General features: G+C 37.0%; 2 protein-coding genes across 5 annotated transcripts; both read left to right on the top strand.

Moving 5' to 3' along the window:
- nexn (nexilin (F actin binding protein)) lies at positions 1–13,641 on the top strand. 4 transcript variants are annotated; one of them, XM_048209293.1, is made up of 15 exons: positions 3–243; positions 3,587–3,979; positions 4,361–4,552; positions 5,002–5,086; positions 5,216–5,364; positions 6,688–6,888; positions 6,999–7,178; positions 8,558–8,746; positions 9,086–9,277; positions 9,726–9,773; positions 11,516–11,710; positions 11,799–12,020; positions 12,102–12,290; positions 12,439–12,802; positions 12,961–13,641. In XM_048209293.1, the coding sequence occupies exons 2-15, from the start codon at positions 3,617–3,619 to the stop codon at positions 12,972–12,974; spliced, it is 2,583 nt and encodes an 860-aa protein (XP_048065250.1). In that variant the 5' UTR covers positions 3–243; positions 3,587–3,616; the 3' UTR covers positions 12,975–13,641. The 4 variants fall into 4 exon arrangements, with proteins under 4 accessions (XP_048065253.1, XP_048065250.1, XP_048065249.1 ...); XM_048209292.1 differs by having other exon boundaries at positions 4–243; positions 3,562–3,979; XM_048209296.1 differs by lacking the exon at positions 4,361–4,552 and having other exon boundaries at positions 1–243; positions 3,562–3,979.
- Positions 13,642–18,053: 4,412 nt separating this feature from the next.
- On the top strand, positions 18,054–25,752 carry mindy4 (MINDY lysine 48 deubiquitinase 4). Its single transcript, XM_048209297.1, has 18 exons — positions 18,054–18,477; positions 18,710–18,829; positions 18,911–19,107; positions 19,208–19,466; positions 19,606–19,829; positions 21,928–21,986; positions 22,247–22,344; positions 22,438–22,554; positions 22,639–22,727; positions 22,938–23,039; positions 23,126–23,189; positions 23,286–23,351; positions 23,741–23,808; positions 23,893–23,956; positions 24,175–24,336; positions 24,643–24,823; positions 24,991–25,075; positions 25,206–25,752. The coding sequence occupies exons 1-18, from the start codon at positions 18,415–18,417 to the stop codon at positions 25,252–25,254; spliced, it is 2,067 nt and encodes a 688-aa protein (XP_048065254.1). The 5' UTR covers positions 18,054–18,414; the 3' UTR covers positions 25,255–25,752.
- The last annotated feature ends 1,046 nt before the right edge of the window (positions 25,753–26,798 follow it).

Genomic DNA, 26,798 nt, shown 5'->3' with positions numbered 1-26,798 from the left:
GCGACAGCTGAGGCCGTCAGCCGGTGGCGCGTGTGGAATGCGGTAGATGGAGAGGGGTACGGATATTTTTATGGATAGCGCCCACCGATAACCGACTGCGCTCATTTGACTCTCAGTCGCACGGGAGGAGAAGACTAAACCTGTGCTTGGGGATTTAGATTTGATTTTAGCACTATCGAAGCCAACGTGAACTACACTTAAAAATCTTATGAAAAACAAAGGGAGCATATCACTCTAAAGAAGGTAAGATATTTTTAAGTTATCGTTTATGAAGAATTTAACAAAGCATGTGGAGGACAAAAATTTCCAAACGTCAAGTCCTCAAGCGGATGAGGGCCTACACGGTCGACCTCCTATACTTTACTCACTGAGAATACAGTTGGAAATGATTATTTTGATTTCATTAGATCCTTCCAAATTACTTTAATCACAAATGTTTAATGGAGAAAACTTAAAGTTATAGACAGAAAAACAACTGCAAAAATCTTTATAGAACATGTGGGGAACATTATTTCTGATACATTTTAATAAACTATTGTTTAACCAGAGGATAACCATACATGTATTCAAGTATGCTGAACACATTATTGAATGACAACTAAAATAAAATACTGATATTCTTTTAACACTTTTATTCTTTTGAATATTTGTGTTTAGCTAAATGCTATTAAATAGATAAGAAAAAAATGTATTCTCAGCATCAGCAGCTCTAAAACCTTAAATGTAAAGATTAAATGTAACTACTAATAAAGATAGCAGTCTAACAGTGTATTAACATATTTTGTTAGGAATGGATTTAAGATTACAGACATTATAAAGATTAGTGGACAGCATAAATTCATATATATTTTTTTAAATACATAAACTGGAAATGTGGCGGGAACAATGCTTTCAAATGGTGACGTTGTTTGGGGGGCCATATTGTCTTTGTCATCTTCTAAAAGTGAGGTGTGATCAGTTGTGAGTTCTATTCACCAAAACACCAGTTGTGTTAGGGGTTGTGTCATTATGAATAGCAAAGGAGAGTGACTATGCATTAAAATTTAGATCATTACAGGTATATAAAATTACATGCGAGTCATGTGCTGCATGGGTTAATGTTGCTCTTTTTCTGGGATTATTGTAGTTTGGATGAAGGATGTCAGAAGTAGAATCCGTGAAAAGCAAATATGCAATTTAAAAATGTACATAGTGTAAAAACGCACAAATAAATAAATTAACAAATAAATAAACAATTAAATAAATGCATTCATTATTTACTTTCACAACACATTTTATGTAAAGAAACATCTAGAACTTGGTCATTTAGTCAAGGGTCTCATGTGTGCCATCTGGGTGTTGACCTCTTCTTAGACTTGTATCTCCAGGTAAAAATAGCCTCAATCACATGGCTGAACCCAGACTAGGGTTAAAATTAGGGTCTGCATGAGGCTCCAAGTGGAGGTCCCACACATATTCAGCTCATCTGTTCTTTTGTAGACCACCAACTAACACTTACAAGACATTTCTTTAGCTTTTAAAGAAAACAAAATAAAATCTTAGATTTGTGTTATAATAATTAAAGTGCCCCATTATGTTTTCTCAAATATTACCTTTCATGCAGTGTGTAATAGCTGTTTGTGAATGTAAAATGTCTGCAAAGTTTTAAAGATCAAAGTGCATGACAAATACAAAGTTCTGGCATGAAACTCTAAATGGTGCTGACTCATAGGTCCTTAACTCATTTGGTAGCGATCAAATCATAGGTTGCTGTGGTATCAGCAGCCAATGAGCTTGCTGCTCAATCATTCAAATACTTGGCATTATTTGCTGTTAGCAGTCTGCAGCGCACTTTCAGAAACCCTCCACCTTCTCCAGCTCCAACTGTATAGATCTGCTACAGGGTTTATTTCATGTATTGTTATATGTGCAGCAGCAGCAGCAGCATGTCTTACATGCTCACAGCAATGTCTGTGAATGTATTGGCAGTATCAAGTCTCTGTACTTGCTCAGCAGCAATAATCAACAGCAGAAGCAGCGTAGCAGATCTGTTCCGCCAAGACCAAATACATTACATTGCCATATCCATTACCATGGCAATCTCTCAGAGAGTTGTCAGGACAGAAATAAAGTTATTGTCTCCTAAAAGAAAGAATCTATTCTGAAGTGCCGAAATGAGTTGTCAGCAATTCCTGTCTCACTTCATGTTACATACCTATGTAACAATGTAACAAATTTGCATAATGTCAGCATATGGTCTTCAGAGGCTGCCCACGAACAATGTGTACTTTGACCCACTCCCTCAAACGATGCAGTTGTTGCTGAAGCCTGGAAAAGTCTGGTTCGTGTTGTTGACATGTTGAAAAGATGCTGTTTTCAATGTTGCAAATCTATGCACTTCAAAAAGATGAGGACTCACACTGGAATTGATATGGAAAAACTAACGCCAACGTTCCTCTTGATATCACTGTGTATTAAGCACTGAGGAAGCCTCTGGAGCTGAAATTCAGATATGGTAAAGGCCCCGATATACTTCAAACGAAATCAAAGAGCGAACTGATGTAACGTAATTTCGAACAAAATCAGGCCAAAATGAAGTTCGTTTTGTCTTCATTTTGGAAGTTCAATACAGCTTGCCAAAGAGAACTTTGAGGAAAAGTTCACTCCAGCAGCAAAACACCTTTGTATTACCATTGGTCAGTGACGATAACATAATAGGAGGTGTGCACGAGGCTCCGCCTTCACTTGCGTGGAATGCGTCTCTGACTCATTTCATGTGTTTGAGTTCATTGAGGTAAGATCTCCGCGGCTGAAAACATGAACACACTGGTTAGGATTGCCGCTTTATAGTACTAAATGAAGTTGTGCTTCTGATGAAATGAGGCACTAACACTGTTTTTCATGTTTGATGCTGTAAAGCTGATTGATTTTAAGCAATCTATTGAATAAAGTGCTATATAAATAAACGTGACTGGACTAACATACCCACGTTGTTATGATCAGACACTTTTCTTATGCTTTCTATAAAAAATGCTTACTGTTTTCTCATTTTTGTGTTTATTTTGTTACTGAGAAGAAAGTGCACGGCACATATTTAGATATTCATCTAAACGTCGCTCTCAGCAGTGTGGGCGGCGTCAGATGTTCGTTTACAGTATATTGCTGGTCACGTATTTTGAACTTCGTTTTACCCCTAAACGAAGAATGAAAAAGAGCTTTGTTTGAAGTATATCAGGGCCTTAATAGGCGTTTCTGACATGTGCTGTAAGCGGTAGACCAATCACAACAGACTTGGCTGTCTGACCAATCAGAGCAGAGCAGGCTCGCGGAAAGGAGAGTTTTAGAGAATCTTTGAACAAACCGTTTTCAGACTCTTTGAGAAAAAATTATGTTTTTGTGACCTTGGATGCATGTAAACCTATTTTAGAAGACCTCCAAAACAAAATTAGGAACCTTTAAAATAGCATAATAGGGGCACTTTAATAAAAATTGCAATTACTAAACATCTAAAATAGCCATGTAAAAAATATAGTTATTTTGCATTGCAGTCTTGTGGTCATTATGTCTTTCTCCCAATGTCAGCTTCATCTGACGTATCTTGCAACAGGCCCTGTCGGTGTGTTTGAGAAACAGCAACATGACTGAAGTGATGAGCATGGCGGATGTGTCAACAGACATGACACATTTAAACAACACAGAAGACTTGAACGATATTGCTGATGCTAATGATACAGAGAACACAATCAATGATGAAAACCATGAAGAGGAAACACATGACACGAGTAGCATGACTGAAGAGGTGGAAATTAACAGTGCTGCAGAAGAACCAAAGAAGACCAAGTTACCAGAGGAGGAAGAGCCCAAACAGGAGACAAAGACCACCGGCAGGGCAAGAAAAAGAGAGAGGGTTCCAAAAACGAATGAGGAAAATGATGAAGAGGCTGATGCATCACATGATACAGATATGACAAATATATCAGATGTGGCCCTAAAACAAGAGGTATGATGGAGTTATAATAATATGCCTAAATAAATAAATATTTTAAAATAATTGTGATATGAAATACAAATTTCACTAATTAACATACATGTATACAGTTCTGCTCACAAGTGTCATAAGTGTCATATTATATACATACACACACACACACACACACACATTTAAAAAACATAATTATACATAATTATGGAAAATATATATATATAACATGATCATTTATAAAATGGGAAAAAATAACCAAGTATAATGTTTTATGTCATTTGTAATCAATTATAATCAATACTCTCTGCAAAAGACAATATAAAAAAGTGGAAATTAACTAATTTTCCATTTCTCTTTTACTAACAATCTCTCATACCTCGTTTTCTCTTTCTTCTGAAGAAACTGCTTAAAACATCTAAGCCTATACAGAGAAGTTATGTTCCCAAGTTGGGGAAAGAAGATGTGAAGAATAAGTTTGAGGCCATGCAGAAAGCTAGAGAAGAGAGAAACCAAAAGAGAAGTGAGGAAGAGCAAAAGAAACGCAGAGAGCAGTACGTTAAAGAGAGAGAGTACAGTCGCAGGAAGCAAATGGTCAGTAGAGAAACCTGCCCATCAGCACCTTGTTGTGTCACTTCATCCACTGACTGCACTGCCTCATCTCTCTGACACTAACAATGCATAGTAGAAGATTTTGTCTTGAGGTTAATGAAGATACTGCTTGCTGGGTACTCAGTGTTTGCGTAAGATTAGGCATGCATCAATACCCGATTCCAGGTATTTAAAAGGATATACACAAACCCTCTTACAAAAAAGCTTTTAATCAGTAAAACACCCCAGTATCTGTGATGCCTGCTTGTTGCATGCACACTCTACTGATCCCCTGCCCATGTCACAATTGACGGCCCAATCAGCATCCGCCCCTGTAGGTCATATGTGCCTGTCTTACAAGGATTAAGGTCTGCTTGGCTTGCTACGACCAGCATGGTTTCTGATCCTGGATAAAACGCCTAACCTCACAACAACTGTCGGATCCTCCACAGATAAAGGAACTCCTCGCCTCCAGCGATGAAGAGGAAGAGGTGAAGCCGACAAAGATAGAAAAATCATATGTTCCCAAGATTACAGGTAGGGCAACATGAGACAAATGGAGGGATTTTTATATATTAGATTTTGAGGACCGAACCAACGTAATCATTGTAACAGCACTTTAATCCCGTTATAGACGCCAACTGTCGGCTTTCTGTCCATTCACAGGCAGCGTGAAGGGGAAGTTTGCAGAGATGGAGAAACAGAGGCAGGAGGAGGAGAGGAAAAGAACAGAAGAGGAGAGAAAGAAGCGAGCTGCACAGGAGGCCATAGAGAAGGCCAAGATTCAGAAAGAGCTGGCCAAGAAAGCTGAGGAGGTGAGTCAGTGTGTCATGATAACAGACTGTAGCTGCAGGCACTAGGAGGATGCTTTTAATGCGACTTGGCAGTCGGCTGCTTTATCAGGTCTACTATTAGAAAATCTCCAGCAAAGTATCTGTAATCACTCAGCTAATCCTCTGATATAATCTAAACTTTAAAACCTAGCAATATATGTAAGTGAAATCAAATCATGAAATGGATTGATAGTATAGAGCAATGTGTTACATTGCAAATAATAGTGACAGGCAAGGTAAGACATTCCTTCACCAACCAAAGTTAAACATTATTAATACAGTGGATTCATAAACCATAAGTTGAATTAAATAATTATATGGTAATAATTATAATACATAAATATCTAATTATATCTAATTATATATTTTTATTTGAATTGTTGAAATATATACATTTAATTTAAATATTGTGTTTTATATACTGTATTTTAGATAGATAGATAGATAGATAGATAGATAGATAGATAGATAGATAGATAGATAGATAGATAGATTGCAGAAGTAATACTTTTATTCAGGAGGGATATAATTAATAACTTAAATATAGTTACAATAAATTTCTAGGGCTGCTGAAATTTCAGCTTTTCCATCACAGGAATAAATTATTTTAAAATTTTAAAATTGAAAACACTTATACTAAATTGTAATAATATTTCACAATATTAGAGTATTTACTGTCTTGTCAAATAAATGCAGCCTTAGTGAGCAAGAGACGTCTTTCCAAAAATAAAATAAAATAAAATAAAAATTATCGGCTTCCCCAAATTCTTGAATGGTGGTGTATAATATAAAAATTGCAAAATTATTTGTGAAATGTGTGCAATGATGGCCAAATGGTCCACTGTCCCTTACAAAGACATAACAGTTCATATACAACATGGCACTGGATGTTAAATTTAGGAAAATGCCACACTTCCTGGAGCCAGAGTTAACAAGCATGGACAACATGTGACTGGCAACTGTTTCCCACAGCACTTACAGGCCATGCTCTTTGACTGAATTAGCAGTCCCATATCTCTGTCTAGTATGACACAAATTAAGGCAACTGTGCCAGAAGAATGTGTTTTTGTTGTCAGGCCTTATCTGAAACCTGTCTGGATGCTTGTCCATGACTGCAGAAATGTTGCAGGTCAAAACAGTATGAATTTAAAAAACAATTTGTTATTGCTTTAGACTAGACCTCACATTTGTTTCCGATATTCAAAATAAAAAACAGGAAGTTAACATTTCATCATACCTTTATAATTCCAATGTTAAAACTGCTATTTAATCTGTTTGGGTAACTTCTTCACTTCTTCATCACAGGAAGGTGATGACAGCTTTTTGGTACGAGTAGTGCCTGCAAAATCACAGAAACATCCAGGAAAGATCAAGATCAATTTTGAGGACATGGAGAAGAGCCGAGAAGAAGAACTAAAGAAGCGAACTGAGGAGGAGAAGAAGAAGAGATACGATGAGAACCGGCGGTCCTTCCGAGAGGCCAAGCGTCGCTCCATGGTTGAACAGGTGAACATTCTGCTTTTAAAGATCAATATAATCTGTAAAAGAAAACAAAAAGTTTTGTTAATTTTGGATACATTAAAAAAAAAAGACTAAAAAAAGTTTCTTTAAAAAAGTTGGACGATGTAGAGCCTCATCCCAAAGAGAAGGAGCAGATGACCCCTGGTAAACTGCGTCTGACCTTTGAAGAACAGGAAAAAGAGCGACAGGAGCAGCAGAGAAAACAGGCAGAGGAGGAAGCCCGACGCAGACTGGAGGAAGAAAAAAAAGCTTTTGAAGAGGCCAAGCTGGGCATGGTGGGTATATTTTCAACAACCAGCAGATATATACTTTCACATATCCAATATATACAGTGGACACATTTTTTACTATTTGGACATTTAAGCGACAATTAAAAATGCATGCATAACAACGTGGTTATTTAAAAAATATAGCACATGTACACTTTTCAATCAAAACATTAAGTTTGTTGAGTTTCAAAATATGAAAACAATATATTGTTCAAAATCAACATTCTAGGACATGATATGGTTAACAAGACACACCTGGATAAGACAATCAAGAGGAAAAACTACAAACTGACAACAAAAAAGCACATGGGACAGAAAACAGGAAATATAACAAAAGTCCATAGACAAACACAGAGGGTGCTTCTCATTTCTTATTTGTGCATCCCCGTTTCCTTTCCTCGCATCTTATGCTGCCTTCATGTGCTATCGGAAAATGGGAGAGCGTTCATGTGCAATTTTTACCTATTCCGAGAGCACGTGAAAGTGGCATTAGCTCAACCCTCTTAGAACGCGGGGGAAAGATACACCTGTGTATCCTTGCTTATAACTCTTCAGGAAGCTTCCTCACTTTTCGTTCCTCACCTCGTCATGGTGCAGTTAGAGAATTGAGATGCCCTTCAAGATGGCTGAGTTCGATTGGTTTCTGGGTCACAGGCTGGAGGATATAGGGGCGAGGAATTGAGGAAGCATCAATTGACCCTTTGGAGGGAGTTTGATTGACAAGAGATCTAACCAATCAGAATGGCAAATCCGCCATTTTGTCCGACAAAGCATTCAGGAGTTCGAAAATTAACCTCGGTGGACTTGAACTTGAAAAATGGTGTGTACTGACGTCTTTCCGCATTTGAAACAACATTCCTTCTCATGTTCATTCATGTTTATTTGATGCTATAAATTAACTAGCAGGAAGAGATGATCGGTTCACGAGCCTCTTGAGCCCAGGCGCTACAGCAATCTGTCACGACACATTAAAGAGCCACAAAACGTTTTTTATTGTTTGAATTACACAGTTTGAAAGCTGGGACTTTGTTTAATATCATAAGTAACCTGCTTTGTCTGGTCTGTCGACGTGTTGCTCCGCGATGTATTTTCACTGTGAATACACAGTAACTAAGGGGGGGGGGCGGGTCTTTGCGAAGGGTCAATTTGAGTATTAAGAAGCACCCCAGAGAACATATGACAAATACATCAATTAAAATGGATACAACATGCATGATATTTTTTTTTTTGCACCCCAAAACCAGTTCAGTGCAAACTCTGCCCTGCAGCCGATTCTAAAGATTTAATTGGTCAATCACAGTGCTGTTTGCTTACACAATGCTAAGTCCCCAAAGGTTCCAAACATGAATAATGTAATATGAGTGATAATGTACTCTTTATGACAGGCCCTGGATGATGAGGACACTCAGGATACACAAGGAGAGAAGGAAGAATTTAGACCTGGTAAACTTAGACTCAGCTTTGAAGAGCTGGAAAGACAGAGGCTGGAAGAGGAACAAAAGAAAGCGGAGGAAGAAAGGAAAAGACGCATCGAAGAAGAGAGAAAAGCCTTTGCCGAGGCCAGAAAGAGCATGGTCAGTTTGTATGCTTGTGAAAATCATGTTTGTTTGTTTGTTTTTTATGTACTATAGTAACCAAGATATTCTTTGATAGTACTATATATCACAGTGTGAACTTCTGATACTTTGTTAGGGAGGCTTACACAATATTTAATACACATAAAATGCTCACCATTGTTACAAAAGGTCATAGTTTATGACTTATATATCTTGAAATATAACGCCTACGATCTAAAATCAGACAGAGATAAGGGTTTTCGGACTTGGCACAATTGAACATGTCAGCTGGATGCCAGATCAAACTTTAACTGCTGACTAACTCGTTTTCCCCAAACCTAATCTATTCACTTGCAGGTTGTAAATAGTGACGACGACATCCTTCTGGCCATGATAAACTCAGACGGGGCCAAACCCGGGAAGCTGGCCATCAGCTTTGAGGATCTGGAAAGACAGAGACGTGAAGAGGAGCAGAAAAAGAAAGAAGAGGAGGCCAAGCAACGCCTGGAAGAGGAGAAAAAACTTTTCGCAGAAGCTCGCAAGAACATGGTAGGACTGTGCATGAGATGTAACATACTGTATTTACACATGCACAGCATGCGTTTGCCTGCACTAATTGATGTGACCAGCAAAAGTACATCTTGAACAACAACAACAACAAAAAGTCCATTAATGCGCTATATTCAGAAAACTGCATAATTGCTGTTCTGGTTATTAATAATATAGCATAAACATATTTCATGCTGCATATTAATTGTAATGCAATCTGCTCATAATATTTATATCATCTGAGCACATGTTGTCACTCAGCTAACAACTGTTAACCAGTGTCATTTTCAGTACATTGACCTACTTTTGGTCTCTAATTCAATCTAAAACAATTAACTCAGTTGCAAATGTAAACACAACACATGTCCAAATTTCCAGTGTGCTCAAATGGTATACCTGCTGCAGCTGCAATGCTTGTCTGTTATGCTTTTCAAATTGTGTTTTTAAGAGCCCTGGACTGGATCAGGATAATTTGACTGGATATGGAGATAAAGAAGTAAGAAACTTTTTTTAAACAGAAACCGCTACCCTGCTAAAGAGAAGCATTGTCACAATGACTGATTACAAAAAAAAACTGTTACAAATCAAGAAATAAAATAATGTACATTTAGTGAAGCTAGACAAAAATAAACATATTCAAGAAAACAATTTTTCACGTCTTAAAGGGTCATCATATACATATAATTAATTTAAATTTAGGTATTTTTCCCCTCGAGTTTCACAGTATTAATCAAGTGTATGTTTAATGTTAATACTTTAGGTTTTAGAATAAATTGCAGCTTGTCTTTTTGGGCTAAAGAACATTTTGGGTTAAAATGTTGACATATGAATGTTATTGCATGTTTTTATAGTACAATGAACTGTTTTATATCAAAAGCTTAAAAAGAAAATTTAATTCCTCATGAAATGACACCTTTGAATATCTTGCATTCTTTTGCTTCTCAAACAAATCTGTTTTCTTTAAAGGATATTTAAATTTTTTATGGGTAAATAAAAAAAAAAGGTATCAATATATGATTCTTTGCATTGTAATAAATAAGAATATTCTAATGTTTTAAAGGATTAGTTCACTTAAGAATTAAAACTTCCTGATAATTTACTCACCCCATGTCATCCAAGATGTTTATGTCTTTATTTATTTATTTAGATTTTTGAGGAAAACATTCCAGGATTTTTCTCCATATAGTGGACTTTAACAGTTACCAATGGGTTTGAAGGTCCAAATTGTAGTTTCAATGCAGCTACAAAGGGCTCTACACAATCCCAGCCGAGGAATAAGGGGCTAATCAAGCAAAAAAATAAAAAAATACATACTTTTCAACCATAAATGGTCGTCTTGCACCAGCTCTGCAATGTGCCATGAATTATGTAACCACGAATGTGCAAAGACTAAGTCAAATGGCCTTTACACAAAAAAAAAAAAAACAATGTCAGACGATTTTGAAGTTGGAGGAGAAAATGAGTTTTTCGCCCTACCGCAGTACTTCCACCTATGTCATGCGTGACCTTTCCAACGTGATTACGTAATGCGTGGTGCATCGCAGAGCTAGTGCAAGACGAGCATTTGTGTTTAAAAAGTAAATCTTTTTTTTTTTTTTTGAAAATGACCGATCATTTCGCTAGATAAGACCCTTATTCCTTGTCTGAGATCATGTAGAGCCCTTTGAAGCTGCACTGAAACTGCAATTTGCAACCTTCAATCAGATGGTAACTGTTGAAGTCCACTATATGGAGAAAAATCCATGTTATCCTTAAAAACCTTAATTTCTTTTTCGACTGAAGAAAGCATCTTGGATGACATGGGGGTGAGTAAAAGGAAATTTTAATTCTGAAGTGAACTAATCCTTTAAGAACTAGAACAAAACTGAATTAGGGGGTCCAGATCTTAACGCTTCAAACATGGCTGCCTATGTGAGACACAACAACATAATATACATAACAAGTCACAAACTATGTGATAATATATAGCTCTTTTTACACATGGCACTGTTTTGATGTTAACTGATTTTGTCTATTAGAGTAACAGGGTTGTGTGCCATTTAGAATTTAGTTGAAATGGACAGACAGATCAGGGAGGAAGGACACTTCATTTCCTATTACTTGTTCCAATTCAACTACATTTGGGATTTGGATTAAATTCAAAGAAAAACACACATTACTTGCACGAGACCTATAAAAATATATGTCCATAAGTAATTGAATATCAATTGAGATGTACGCATCCCATTTTTGTGACAGGTGCAAGATGATGATGGAACTCTGGTGCGGACAGAGTCACAGGAAGCAATGCACCCAGGGAAACTAGAAATCAACTTTGAGGAGATGCTGAAAATGAAAGAGGAGGCAGAGCAGAAGCGCAAGGCAGAGGCCAGACGCCAGAAAATGGAGATGGAGAAGAAAGAGTTTGAACAGATGCGACAAGAGATGGGCGAGGTCAGCTTCACATGCCACTAAAATGATCATTCAATTTCCAATTTCATCGCATGTTCTCTTATTTACATGTTTTGTGGGTTTGCTTCAGGATGAGATCAATGAAAGCTCTGAGGTGGTGAGCACTGAGTATGAGGAGCTAACAAAGCTGAAGCGGACTGGCTCCATCCAGGCCAAAAGCCTAAAATCCAAGTTTGAGAAGATCAAGCAGCTCACAGAGGAAGAGATCCAGAAGAAGATCGAAGAGGAACGAGCAAGAAGGAAAGAAATTGACGAGAAAATCAAGGAGAGAGAGGCAGAGCGCTGTCAGGAGGTGAAAGAGCGAGGCAATTTCTAATTTTTCATTCCAGCTAAAGAACTTTGAAATGGAGAATTTTGCTCATTTCTTCCGCAGGATGAAGATGAGGACAAAACAACTCCAACTAAAGCAGAGGATGTTCCGTTCAGACAGAAAGTGGACATGAGAGCACGGTTCGAACAAATGGCGAAGGCCAGAGAAGAGGAGCAGAAGAGGAAGATCGAAGAGCAGAAATTACAGAGGATGCAATTTGAACAACAGGAGATTGATGCTGCTCTCCAAAAAGTAAACCTCTCATGGGCTGCGTTGTTTAAGAGCTAAGTGGTGGACATGCCTGGATCTGATGTCAACACTAATGCATGACAGAGCTGCATGCGTGTGATTTCTGTTGTTTTTTTCCGAGTGTGAAACACTTTGTCATGTGTCTTATCAGAAAAGGGAAGAAGAGGAGGAGGAAGAGGGTAGCATCATTAACGGCTCTGCCGCCTACGAGGATGAAGAGGACCATGCCAGGTCAGGCGCTCCATGGTTTAAAAAGCCCCTGAAAAACCAGTCGGTGGTTGACGCAGAGCCTGTGCGGTTCACAGTGAAGATCACGGGAGAACCCAAACCAGAAGTCACCTGGTGGTTTGAGGGTGAGCTGCTGCCAGACTCTGAAGACTATCAGTACATCGAGAGAGGCGATACCTACTGCCTGTACCTGCCGGAAACTTTCCCCGAGGACGAAGGAGAGTACATGTGCAAAGCCGTCAACAGCCGAGGCACTGCCGCCAGCACCTGCATTCTCACAATTGAAAGTAAGCCGCTTCCTGTCTCTACTAACCACCTGCATGCTGAGATTGCTTATGGCGTCACTAAACTCAAACGGATCGCACGCTCCACTTCCACTCGGTTCTTCTTCTTCTTCTTGTTAATCAAACTGTGTCTCTCTGTCTCCCTGTCTTTCTCTTTCCAGCTGAGGATTACTGATGCTCTCCTTCTCTGGAACTTTCCCAGACTTTTATTTTTTTCTTTTATAAAAGATCTTTTCTCACGGTAGGGCCAAAAACCGAGGAGGAAGGAGCGGTATTTTTTTTTTCTTCCATTCCTCCTGAAGATACGCTCAATGATGAAGTGCAATCTGTTGTTTACATTAGATGCTGCACTCACAGTTAACAAAACAAAAAACCTCCATATCTGGGATGAATTTGTGCCAAAACACAGATACCGTTCCCATGATTTTCTAGAATAAATATGTAGCGTAGATGAAAAAGAAATCTAGTTAATTAAATACATTTTAGTTCAACATATACCCACTATGACACTGAGGAAGGATTTCATACCCATGTCACTGAATGAATGAGACGTTACTTGAGAGTTTGATTCAGTATCTGTAAAGGGGCTGTGGTTGCATTTTCTTTGTTAAATTCCTATAAGCACCTCTGTTCAGGCTCAGATGTTTTTTTTCCACTTTGTGATCTGAGTATTGAAAGTTTTGAATAAAAATGTACACATAAAGCTTTCATATCCCCAGATGTTTTTATGTGTAGTGAGTAAATGAAATGTATGGACAGTGTATGTAGGTTAGCAAGAGGTGATTTTAGGTTTTAGAATATTTGTGTAATGTATAAAATTATAATAAAATTAATGAAACTGATGTGTTGTTGGCTGTTTTTATAAACTAACACTTTATTTAATTTTTAGGAGATGTGGCCTGGTGGATTCATCTGATTACAGTTTAATATAGAATAGAGTGATTGCCTAATGCCATATTCTTTGGTTTAAAGGAACACTACACTTTTTAAAAAAAGGCTCTTTTTCCAACTCCCCTAGAGTTAAACAGTTGAGTTTTACCGTTTTCGAATCCATTCAGCCAATCCAATCCATTTCATTCCATTCGGTCTGGCAGTACCACTTTTAGCATAGCTTAGCATAGTTCATTGAATCTGATTAGACCGTTAGCATCTCGCTGAAAAAAAATGACCAAAGAGTTTTGATATTTTTCCTATTTAAGACTTGACTATTCTGTAGTTACATTTATGTACTAAGACCGACGGAAAATGAAAAGTTGCGATTTTCTATGCCGATATGGCTAGGAACTATATTCTCATTCCGGCGTAATACCGTACCATGTACCATAGGTGCAGCAGGCGAAATGATATTACGCAGTGCCTTTCACAAATGTCTCCATGGTTGCAAGGCACACTCCCTGTGCAAACAGGGGGTCACAGCCACTGCGTAATATCATTGCACCTGCTGCAGCCATGGTACGGCAGCAAAGTTCCTTGATTATTACGCCGGAATGAGCTTTGTTGAGCTAAATCTCAGGAATGGGTCTCAAAGAACTACACTTCCCAGAGTGCACCAGCAGCAGCAAACTGGCTGCTTATCAACGGATCAGTAATTGTCACTGATTAAGAGCGCCTGTGAAGACATGGAGGTTTTCATTCATTCAGACAAAGAAACTTCAGAGAGAAGACGGTTCATAGGTTCAGTCCAAATACGCCAATGGTCGGTGAAATGTTTTATTTAACTTCATGGTGTTTGAAATGCTGCTTAATATGTTCAAGTATGTTTAACTGCTGTGTAGATTAGTTAAACACATTGCAGCATTGACTTCATTGATTTAGTGTTAAATGAGTTTGTGCTAAAATAATTTCATTTTGAGTTTGAAAAAAATAGTACAAGTTAAAAATGTTAAAATTCTGTTAAATGTTAAAACTTTACTAAAACATTTAAAAATGTTTAATTAAAATGTTTAGTTAAAATGGTAACTTTTGTTTCTATGTGTTTAAAGAGACAACCTAATTTACTGAATCAACTGACAAAGCCAAAAAGAAAATTAAATGTGATTGAGTCTGAAATTTGAGTTGTCCTTGTGTCCTTTGGAAGTTGAACAAGAGGAGGACTTGACATAGTTCCTAGCCATATCGGCCTAGAAAATTGCAACTTTTCATTTTCCATCAGTCTTAGTACATAAATGTAACTACAGAAGAGTCAAGTCTTAAATAGGAAAAATATCAAAACTCTTTGGTCATTTTTGAGCGAGATGCTAACGGTCTAATCAGATTCAATGAACTGTGCTAAGCTATGCTAAAAGTGGTACCGCCAGACCCGGAGATCGGCTGAATGGATTCGAAAACGGTAAAACTCAACTGTTTAACTCTAGTGGAGTTAGGAAATTAGCATATTTTCAAAAAAGTGGATGTTTCTTTAAAGGTGTCCTTTGATTTATGATTTCAAATTTTTAAAGGATTAGTTCACTTTAAAATGAAAGTTACCACAAGATTTACTCACCCTCAAGCTATCCTAGGTGTATATGACTTTCTTCTTTCTGATGAACACCAACATTGTTATATTAATAAATGTCCAGCTTTTTAATAGCAGTGAACGGGGCCAACGAATTTCAAGCTCCATCCATCATAAACGTACTCCACACGGCTCCGGGGGGTAAATAAAAGCCTTCTGAAGCTAAGAGATGCATTTGTGTAAGAAAAATATCCATATTTAACAAGTTAATGAAGTTAAATATCTAGCTTCCGTCAGACCGTCTTCCGTATTCAACTTATGAAAAAAGCGTAACTGACGTCGCATCAGTTGAGGCTGAACCAACACAGCAGCTCTTTTGCATTTAACCGGACACGCACAAAAACGGCGTGTTTTTGCTCAAACCCAAATAGGGACAAATTTGACAAGCTATAATAATTGATCTGTGGGGTATTTTGAGCTGAAACTTTAGACACATTCTGGGGACACCAGAGACTTACAGTGAAGTATTCAGACCTCCTTAAATTTTTCACTCTTTGTTATATTGCAGCCATTTGCTAAAATCATTTAAGTTTTTAATCATTTTTTTTCCTCATTAATGTACACACAGCACCCCATATTGACAGAAAAACACAGAATTGTTGACATTTTTGCAGATTTATTAAAAAAGAAAAACTGAAATATCACATGGTCCTAAGTATTCAGACCCTTTGCTGTGACATTCATATATTTAACTCAGGTGCTATCCATTTCTTCTGATCATCCTTGAGATGGTTCTACACCTTCATTTGAGTCCAGCTGTGTTTGATTATACTGATTGGACTTGATTAGGAAAGCCACACACCTGTCTATATAAGACCTTACAGCTCACAGTGCATGTCAGAGCAAATGAGAATCATGAGGTCAAAGGAACTGCCTGAAGAGCTCAGAGACAGAATTGTGGCAAGGCACAGATCTGGCCAAGGTTACAAAAAATTTCTGCTGCACTTAAGGTTCCTAAGAGCACAGTGGCCTCCATAATCCTTAAATGGAAGACGTTTGGGATGACCAGAACCCTTCCTAGAGCTGGCCGTCTGGCCAAACTGAGCTATCGGGGAGAAGAGCCTTGGTGAGAGAGGTAAAGAAGAACCCAAAGATCACTGTGGCTGAGCTCCAGAGATGCAGTCGGGAGATGGGAGAAAGTTGTAGAAAGTCAACCATCACTGCAGCCCTCCACCAGTCGGGGCTTTATGGCAGAGTGGCCCGACGGAAGCCTCTCCTCAGTGCAAGACACATGAAAGCCCGTATGGAGTTTGCTAAAAAACACCTGAAGGACTCCAAGATGGTGAGAAATAAGATTCTCTGGTCTGATGAGACCAAGATAGAACTTTTTGGCCTTAATTCTAAGCGGTATGTGTGGAGAAAACCACGCACTGCTCATCATCTGTCCAATACAGTCCCAACAGTGAAGCATGGTGGTGGCAGCATCATGCTGTGGGGGTGTTTTTCAGCTGCAGGGACAGGACGACTGGTTGCAATCGAGGGAAAGATGAATGCGGCCAAGTACAGGGATATCCTGGGTGAAAACCTTCTCCAGAGTGCTCAGGACCTCAGACTGGGCCGAAGGTTTACCTTCCAACAAGACAATGACCCTAAGCACACAGCTAAAATAACGAAGGAGTGGCTTCACAACAACTCCGTGACTGTTCTTGAATGGCCCAGCCAGAGCCCTGACTTAAACCCAATTGAGCATCTCTGGAGAGACCTAAAAATGGCTGTCCACCAACGTTTACCATCCAACCTGACAGAACTGGAGAGGATCTGCAAGGAGGAATGACAGAGGATCCCCAAATCCAGATGTGAAAAACTTATTGCATCTTTCCCAAAAAGACTCATGGCTGTATTAGATCAAATGGGTGCTTCTACTAAATACTGAGCAAAGGGTCTGAATACTTAGGACCATGTGATATTTCAGTTTGTCTTTTTTAATAAATCTGCAAAAATGTCAACAATTCTGTGTTTTTCTGTCAATATGGGGTGCTGTGTGTACATTAATGAGGGAAAAAATGAACTTAAACGATTTTAGCAAATGGGTCTGAATACTTTCCGTACCCACTGTATGTTACAACTTGTGAAAAGGGGCATAATGGGTTCCCTTTAATCTAAATTGGTATGAAACCTTTCCTAATTTTAATTTGAATGTATAATTTAAGGGAATTGAAAAACGACGAAATTCATACTGTAGTTTTTAAGCATAAAAGCAATGTCAAAATATTTTAGAAAATAGTTTAAAAAGTCTTTAAAAAGCTTGTAGTCCATACATGGCTAAATGACAGAATAGCAGACAAAATAGAAAAATAAAATAGAAATAGATATTAAAATAAAAATAAAAAAGCTCTGGTTGAAGTGCCGTTTTACAATAGACAAAGTTTACTGTATTATGAAAAGTGTCAGTGGCAATTGCCTTTCTCATAAGACCACTCTTCTCCTCAACCAGCTCAAATATGGACAAATATTTGACTTTCTGTCAACAAACAAGACTTTATACTCAATGGAGACAGTTCTGCTAAACATTTTCGGTGTATTTTCATAAATCAACTCCAGGCCATGTTCGACACAACTTCCCAGAAGAGCTCCCTTCGGAGCTATTCTGATTACACAGAACAGTAAACACTAAGATAGAGCTATCTTGATGGTTTATTATTCAAAAGTATTAACATAAAACAGTACTCTTCTACATACCTACCAAAAGAGCAGGATACTTTCCAACCTTACAGCAATATTGCATTCATTTGCGCCGTCACTTTAAAGCTTCAAAAATATTTCCTTCTTTGCAAACTTAAAGTAATACATGTTGCATCCGCAGGGAGGCGCAGCTGTGTCATTAATCCACGCACTCAGAAGAACCGCACGCTCTATCAACAACGTTCTAGTGGTAACTATAGCAACAAGAGAAAAGCTAGACCGCTAGCTAGTAGCAAGCCTTTAGAAATATCCTTACCTCATTTTTCAATCACTAAACATTAAAATACCATGCTGAAAATGCGCTAACGGTGTGTAGATGAAAATATGTCGTATGTTGACCAACAGTATTCGAGGTGTGTGAAGTTTGGGGCTGTTTGCACCGAACTAGCCAACTTGCTATCTCAGTCCCATATTTATTACAGCTGTGTTATTGTGATACATGATGGGCAAAGATGTGGAGGAGGTGTCCGCGTCTCTAGTACGGGAATATCTCAGTCGAAAGGTGGGTGACGGATCATTTTCTTTCAACTGATTCAGAAATGTAAACATGGTACGTTAATTACTTTGACACCAAAGCTAACTATCCTGTATCACTCAAAGCAGCATTTAAGAGATTTTTTAAACAAGTTTACCAGGTGTGATATACATACTGTATATTTAAGGTGCTTTAAAGGTAGCTTTCCTCTGTATTCTCTCAGAGATTGCTCTGTTTGGATGATGAAATGTACTTACAGGGCCTGAAGAAAACGATAGCGTGCATGGATGAAGAGCTTCCACGAACTAATTCAAGCATTAATAACAGATCAGATCTGCGCAGAATGCTTCACCTTGAGGGCCTTTACAAACAGAATAAGGTATTAAAAGTGAAAAACAACTGTTTATAAAATATCAAGAATGCTGGAAAAGCAGAGGTCATAAAATGCATTTGTATTTAGGCTGAAGAATATCCTTTGAAGTCAATGTTGGAGATGATTGTGAAGGACAGAATGAGTGAAGGTGACAAAACCAAACTACACCATCATGGTGACAACCAAACACATCCTCTGGAACAAACCATGTCCAGCTCTTCCATAGACATGAGTGTTAAACGAGATCAAGGTTGTATCGAAAGTCTGTGGTCTGACAGTACAAGGTATTTTTTTTATTGATTTAGTTTACAAAAATCCAGCATATTCATTAGTTTGAGACTTTCAAGATCTGTTGAGAGGAATAAACATTCACTTTTTTCACAGGTTATCTGAAAGCAGCAGTGTGTCACAGCTTACTGCGTCTTCCCAAACATCTTCTGAAAAGACACGAAAAAAGAGCTTTTCTGTTCACCCTGAGAGTGAGAGAAGTGTCTATGCCATGTCTAGCCATGATCTCCTAACAGTGTCATCGAAAGAGGGATTTCTCTCGGAGAAAAAGATCCTAGACACTGATAGCCAGAAAAACAGAAGCAGCAGGATAAGACGAGGCATTATGGCGGGTCCCATTGCCAGCTCTTTGCAGGTAATGAATGGTGATTCATTAAACTTAAACAAATCTATTAAAAATTAAAATCCAGTGATTAATAATGTTGCATATTTATTTTATTAATTTTACTAAGATTTGATTCTACATTACTTGACAAGGATTTAATTTTCTGTAGGAGAGTAACAGAAGACGTCCAGGCCGAAAAGCACCTTCATCTGTTACAGCAACAGCAGAGGATTTTAGAGAATCGGCAAACTGGACAAATGGCCTCAATACTACAAATACAAAGTCTAAACCATCAGCCTCTCTTGAAGGGGAGAGCAGCATGTTTTCTAATTTAAATAAAGGAATCATAGACCACAATGGACATGAGAGGATGTCGGAAGTCAAGCATCGCTTGTGAGTTTGTTTCAATCTGGTTCAATCTGTTGTTTTTCCTGGCACTGATTGGAATTAGCCCGAGACTGAGAAAAAAGATTTTCTTACATATTTTTGTCTTGTTTTCCAGTACAATTATCTAAACATTCTTAAATCAAGATACATTTACTTGATAAGCAAAATTACTTAAGATATTAATTATTGTGTTCTGAAAAATCTATCAAAATTAAGTGTTTTCCTGCCAAAGGGGTAAGAAAGATAACCTTAAAGGGTTAGTTAAGGGTTCAGGGTTAGTTGAAAATTCTGTCATCATTTACTCACCCTCATTTGGTTCCAACCCTGTATGAGTTTCTTTATTCTGTTGAACACAAAAGATATTTTAAAGAATGTTGGAAACTAGACAATTGACGGCACCTATTTAATATTTTTTTTCCCCCTACATTCTTTAAAATATCTTTTTTGTTCAGCCAAAGAAAGAAACTCATACAGGTTTGGAACAACTTGAGGATGTCACCTGTTGGAGTTTGGGTTCCTTGCCGCTGTCGCCTTTGGCTTGCTTAGTTGGGGACACTTGACATTTGACTTGACATTTGATAATCAACAGTGCTTTGATTTGCCTGCATTGACACTATTCTTTAAGAGCTGCTGTGCAGCCAAAATTATGTACCAGTTATCAATGTAAAGCTGCTTTGACACAATCTACATTGTAAAAAGCGCTATATAAATAAAGGTGACTTGACTTGACTTGAGGGTGAGTAAGTAATGTCAAAATGTTCATTTTTGGGCAAACTATCCCTTTAATTCAAAGGGAAAAGTGGATTGTTTTTCTTACCCCACTGTCAGATATTTTTTTCTTGTTTAAAGCAAAAACTCAGTTAATTTTGATTTTGTCATTTTGCTTCTCAAGAACCTTAAAGGGTTAGTTCACCTCAAAAATGAAATTTCTATCATTAATTACTCACCCTCATGTTGTTCCAAACCTGTAAGAACTTCATTCATCTTCAGAACATATATATATATATATATATATATATATATATATATATATATATATATAATAAAGATATTTTTGATGAAATCTAAGAGGTTTTTTAACTTATTTTTTTACGGCATTCAAGGTCCAGGAAAGTACTAAAGACATCATTAAAATAGTCCATTTACAGCAGACTACAGTGGTTCAACCTTAATGTTATGAAGCGACGAGAATACTTTATATGCGCAAAAACAAAACAAAATAAACAACTTTATTCAACTATTTCTTCTCTACCCTGTCAGACTCATACTCATTTGATGCTGTGAGCGCAGTTTAGCTTCTGTGTTTACGTCAGAATGTCGGCTCAGTATTGGCTGACACTGTTCACGTGAACACCTCGACGCATGCGTGATGCTGACGCTGGAGCCGGCCAATACTGAGTTCACTGCGTTAAATGCATATGAGTCTGACAGGGTAGAGAAGAAATTGTTGAATAAAGTCATTATTTTTGTTTTGTTTTTGCGCACAAAAAGTATTCTCGTCACTTCATAACATTAAGGTTGTAGTCGCGTTGACTATTTTAACAATGTCTTTAGTACTTTTTTTTACTTTTTTCATTTTTTTGGTAAACTAACCCTTTAAATGTATATTTTAGATATTTGGACTGGAAAACAAGATATGGATAAAATGCTGATCTAGAATTTTTTACAGTTGAAAGTGTAGTTACTTAACCTGTGTCTGAGAAACCTACTCCTAAATATTTTATCTTGACTTTCATTGATTTAAAAAATGTTAAAAAGTCAAAATCCTTTTATTTTTGAGCGGCTAAAACAGTAATACCGTTTGAATCCCAGAAACATTGAGAGGACCATAACTAGTGAGGTGAAAGCTGGGAACGATTCTAGGGCCACACAGGTCTAGGGGGACCCACAACCTTTTCTGAATTTTATATTTAAAAAAGGGCACAGAATTTCTAGCCACAGCCTTGAATGTATGCATAAATTTATTATGAATAAAATACAAAAATATGCATTAGACAATATGTCTCTAAGAAGCTCCAATTTGGTAAAAAGAGACTGTTGGTATTTATTCACAGCTGCAATATGTCAAATGTGTGATTATTAACTTTTATTGTTTCCTCTCCAGAAAGAATTCGGCACCCAGCCCAAAACTGGATGGACTCCATGTGTTGGAAATGGTTTTGGGTAGTGCACCTCAAATCTTCAGCAGATTACATTTTGTATCATAGCCAAGTTAACTGAAGAATACACTAGCATCTGTTGTATTGCTTTAATATAACTGAAGTGCTACTTTGTCCACATTAAATGTTTGTATAGTTGTCCACGTTTAATTTTTGTTTCCCTAACCCTACATTTTTTTTTTTTAAATCCTTTGCTTTAAAATAACTTGTTATTAAAAATTCCATTGTTTTGAAATTCCTTCTAATTCTTATTCAATCTTACAGATGACATAGAGAATGAGGAGAGCTTGTGTGATGTTTCTAGAACACCCATGCCAGAACTAAGTTTGGACAAGACTCCCATGGACCAGATGACTGCCACTGTAAGTACATTATCATTTCAACTTCCTAGAACCATAATCTATGTGATATCAGCCCAGTCTGAGATGATATCGCTGCTTTTGTGTCTACTTCAGGCTCTGAAGGAGATCATCTTTGGTTCTCCTATGGCTTGTTTCACTGAGGAGTGGAAACAACAGAATTTTACCTTTTCAGATACTCCAGGTTTGAAGTATGGGATTGTACAAAAGAAGGTACAGTATTTCAGACAACCTCATGATTTACTGTAGTTTTAATGTGCAAACTTTTACGAGATGTTCTGGGATTTTTTTTATCAGGGAGGACCCTGTGGTGTCCTTGCAGCAGTTCAGGCTTGTGTTTTACAGAAGCTTCTGTTTGAAGAATCGAGCAGTGACTCATTGGATGAGTGTGTACCAAGCATAAGTCATATTTTTGCTAATTTTTCTGTCACATAAGATCAGATATTATTTTTTACCTTTAGTATTTTAAAACCATTCAATCATTTTGGTACCATTTTTCCTTTTTGATTTTTTTATTTTTTTTATTATTTTTTTTTTACTAGTGAATATTTTAGGTTATAGGTTATGTCTCAATCAGTTGTCTTAAACTTAATCAGGAGACTGGAGGTATCAAATATTTTGAGGACAAAATGTCTATCTCTGGCTTTGGCTGACATCCTATGGAGAGCCGGGAATATGAAGAGAGCCACAGTTGCAATGCAAGTGTCACACGTTTAGAATTATCACTTATATTTACAAAATTATTGGTCATTTTGTAACTGTAATAAAGTATCTGCCCCTACAGAAACACAGGAAGAAGTCTTTTCACCCCGATCGGACGCTACAAATCAGACGGTAGTCTAGAAATGGTAAGTTGATTCTTTGTTCCTTAAATTACCTACTAAGTACTTCTTTTGATGACTACATATTTCTCTTTTGTTAATTCTTTTTTATATTCCACATAGATAACATACGTCACTGTTGAGACCTTAGACGATCTCACTTTAGTTCTTGAGAAGCATGTGAGACAGGTAAGTCTGTGCTTAAATACCTTCTGACACATCCTGTATACCTGAGTTCTATTCTTTGTAGAATATATATTTCTAAAAATGTTTTATAATTATAATTTTACAATATTTATTATGTACAGTATTATGTATTTATATTTTGTTATTATTATTTATAATATGTATAAAAATAGTTGTTTATAATATTTATTTAGAACATTTATTTAATATATTTTATTTTAGTTTTATATTTATATATTTTATAATTAAATTTGCTCAAGTTAAAAGCAAGGTTTGTATCTGAGCACATCCATTGATAGTCTTGAAGCATTTTAAGGCAAACATCACCTGTTTAATAGCTCCTTATGTCATTGACGATGGTAATTAGTAGCAGTTTTCTTACTTCCTTTTAGTTTGAGTCTGGTCCCTTTGGCTGTATTCTACTTACCATCTCTGCCATTCTTTCCAGATCTATTGCAACGTGAGTTTCCACCTCTTTAACTCAGTACAGACTGTTTATGTTCATATATTCAATGAGCTAATAAATTGGTTCTTTGTGTTTTAGTATACAAAGTGATATGGATGTGCCAACCTCCACTCTCATTGGAGCTCATGGCTACTGCACACAGGTTTGCCGTATTAACACTTTGCAGTCCTTATCTAAACATCAAATACAATACACAAAAGAGAGCATATTTTATTTTGCTCTTACTAAAAACAATGTCTTGGTGTCAGTATTTTAATAAAATAATTATATTGGTGTTTTTTTTGTATAGCTTCAGTGTGAACAGTGCTCTGATATGATTAAGTCATTAAGTCTTATAATTTTCCTTTCATTTTTCTTAAGGAATTGGTAAATCTTTTGCTTTGTGGACGGGCAGTTTCAAACGTCTTTGATGATGAAATGAAGCTTGATTCTGGAAATGGAAATTTTACACTTCTTAAGGGAATTAAAGCACGTTGTAACATTGGGCTGCTGTCTTTATTTGAGCACTATAATATATGTAAGGTAAGAAGGCTTGAAACACTCTAACATGCACTTGGATATTATACCCAAATTTGGGTTACACTTTATTTTAAGGTGTCTTTGTTACACTGTAAAAATACATTTAAGTACTGAGTAATATTAAGTAACTACATGTACTTACCAAAGGGTTAGGATTAAGGTTTGGTTTAGGGTTAGTTGCATGTAACTATGCATAATTTATAGTTATTACTATAGTAACTGCATGGAATATGTAACATATGTAACAATGACACTGTAAAATAAAGTGTTACCCAAATTTGTTATATCCCAATTTCTCTCTTTTTAAAGGTTGGATCTTACCTGAAAACTCCCAAGTTTCCAATATGGGTAGTGTGCAGCGAGAGCCATTTCAGCGTGCTCTTTTGTCCCTCTGAAGACCTGGCAACCGATCACTGCAAAGAGGAAGAGTTCGACTTGTACTATTATGATGGGCTGGCCAACCAGCAGGAACCAATTAGATTAACAGTCTGTGAGTCTTCTCCTTTGGGTCACACACACAAAAAACAAACACTGATTGTATTATCCGTAGTATTTGAGTACAACTAAATAAACACAAACTTTGCACACTTGCTTCATAATTAGGATTTATAATAAGTCAGTATTAAAAGGTCTTCTGTATTTTGTGTCTCTGGACAGATCCACATTGTGCTGCAGAGGCTGCTCAGAGTGACAACGCAGACAGTGATCTCATTCCTCCACTGGAGCTCTGCATCAGAACCAAGTAAGTCTCTTATTTCATCAGTGCTTAGAGGTCTATCAGTGTTGTTTATCAAAATATTTTCTATGACATGTAATTTTGATATTGTGAAATACAAACGTGGCGATATGAATGCTTCAAATGTGTTTTACAGATGGCGAAATGCAGTGGTCAGCTGGAATGATACAGATCCCATTCTTTGATAATGCACGTAAAAAGAGATTTTTCTTTCTGTGTGACCCCGGTATGATTTTATCTAGTGTAAACAAATTTTCATTAGGTTTTATATTTAAAAATGCATGCGTTTTAGTATTTATTTTGTCTTTTATGATAAGCTTTTTTGCTGCCATTCTTAACAAACTTAATATTATTTTCATAATTCTTTTTCTTATGTTGTGTGGTGTTTTTGTATGTGATTACAGAAGTATAAACGCAGAAATTTATTTATAAGACAAATGCCTTACTCCAGGGGTATAGATCAACAAATTCTCAATATTGTCAATCAATATTATATGGAAGATATCTTGTTTGCTGCTCCCTCACCAATTTAAACCAAGATCTATATCCCTGTTCTCTCTAGCTCATTTTATACAATTGTTTGCAATTACGTTATCTCTCACAATTTCACATTGACAGTATAGCATTAAAACTGTCCTTACTTGTTCTTATTCAAATCATGATTAAATGAATTATAATAGAGATTATGACTTGTATGACTTATTTTTGTCTGAGGAACACAAAATATATTTTGAAGAATGTTTATAACCAGTTTATTTAAATAAACCAATAATTGCTTATTGGTTTATTTAAAGCAGGTGTGTCCAAAGTCTGTCCTGGAGGGCCACTTTCCTGCAGAGTTTAGCTCTGTTTTGCCATAACACAACTACCTGGAAGTTTCTAGTATGTCTAGTAAGACCTTGATTAGCTGGTTCAGATGTGTTTAATTCTGTTTTAGAGCTGAACTCTGCAGGACAGTGGCCCTCCAGGAGCAGGTTTGCACACCCCTGGTTTAAAGGTGCCCTAGAATTAAAAATTGAATTTACCTCGGCATAGTTGAATAACAAGAGTTCAGTACATGGAAAAGACATACACTGAGTTTCAAACTCCATTGTTTCCTCCTCCTTATATAAAGCTCATTTGTTTAAAAGACCTCCGAAGAACAGGCGAATCTCAACATAATACCGACTGTTACGTAACAGTTGGGGTGTACGCCCCCAATATTTGCATATGCCAGCCCACGTTTCCAACATTATGAAAGGCATTAGACAAGGGCAACCAGTAACGTCTGGATCTGTGCACAGCTGAATCAACAGACTAGGTAACAAGCAATAACAACAGCGAAAAATGGCAGATGGAGCAATAATAACTGACATGATCCATGATAACATGATATTTTTAGTGATATTTGTAAACTTTCTAAATGTTTCGTTAGCATGTTGCTAATGTACTGTTAAATGTGGTTAAAGTTACCATCGTTTATTACTGTATTCACGGAGACAAGAGCCGTCCCTATTTTCATTTTTAAACACTTGTAGTCTGTATAATTCATAAACACAACTTCATTCTTTATAAATCTTTCCAACAGTGTGTAATGTTAGCTTTAGCCACGGAGCATACTATCAAACTCATTAAGAATCAAATATAAACACCCAAATAAATACTATACTCACAGACATCCCAACCTGCAAAAAGTCATTTCAGGGAGGTACACTGTATTATAGAGTTGTGAGCTCGATGGGCAGGGAGC

This window comes from Megalobrama amblycephala, linkage group LG12, assembly GCF_018812025.1.
Source record: "Megalobrama amblycephala isolate DHTTF-2021 linkage group LG12, ASM1881202v1, whole genome shotgun sequence".
In the NCBI taxonomy this organism is placed as follows: Eukaryota; Metazoa; Chordata; class Actinopteri; order Cypriniformes; family Xenocyprididae; genus Megalobrama; species Megalobrama amblycephala.
This window is presented reverse-complemented; position numbering and strand designations above follow the sequence as displayed.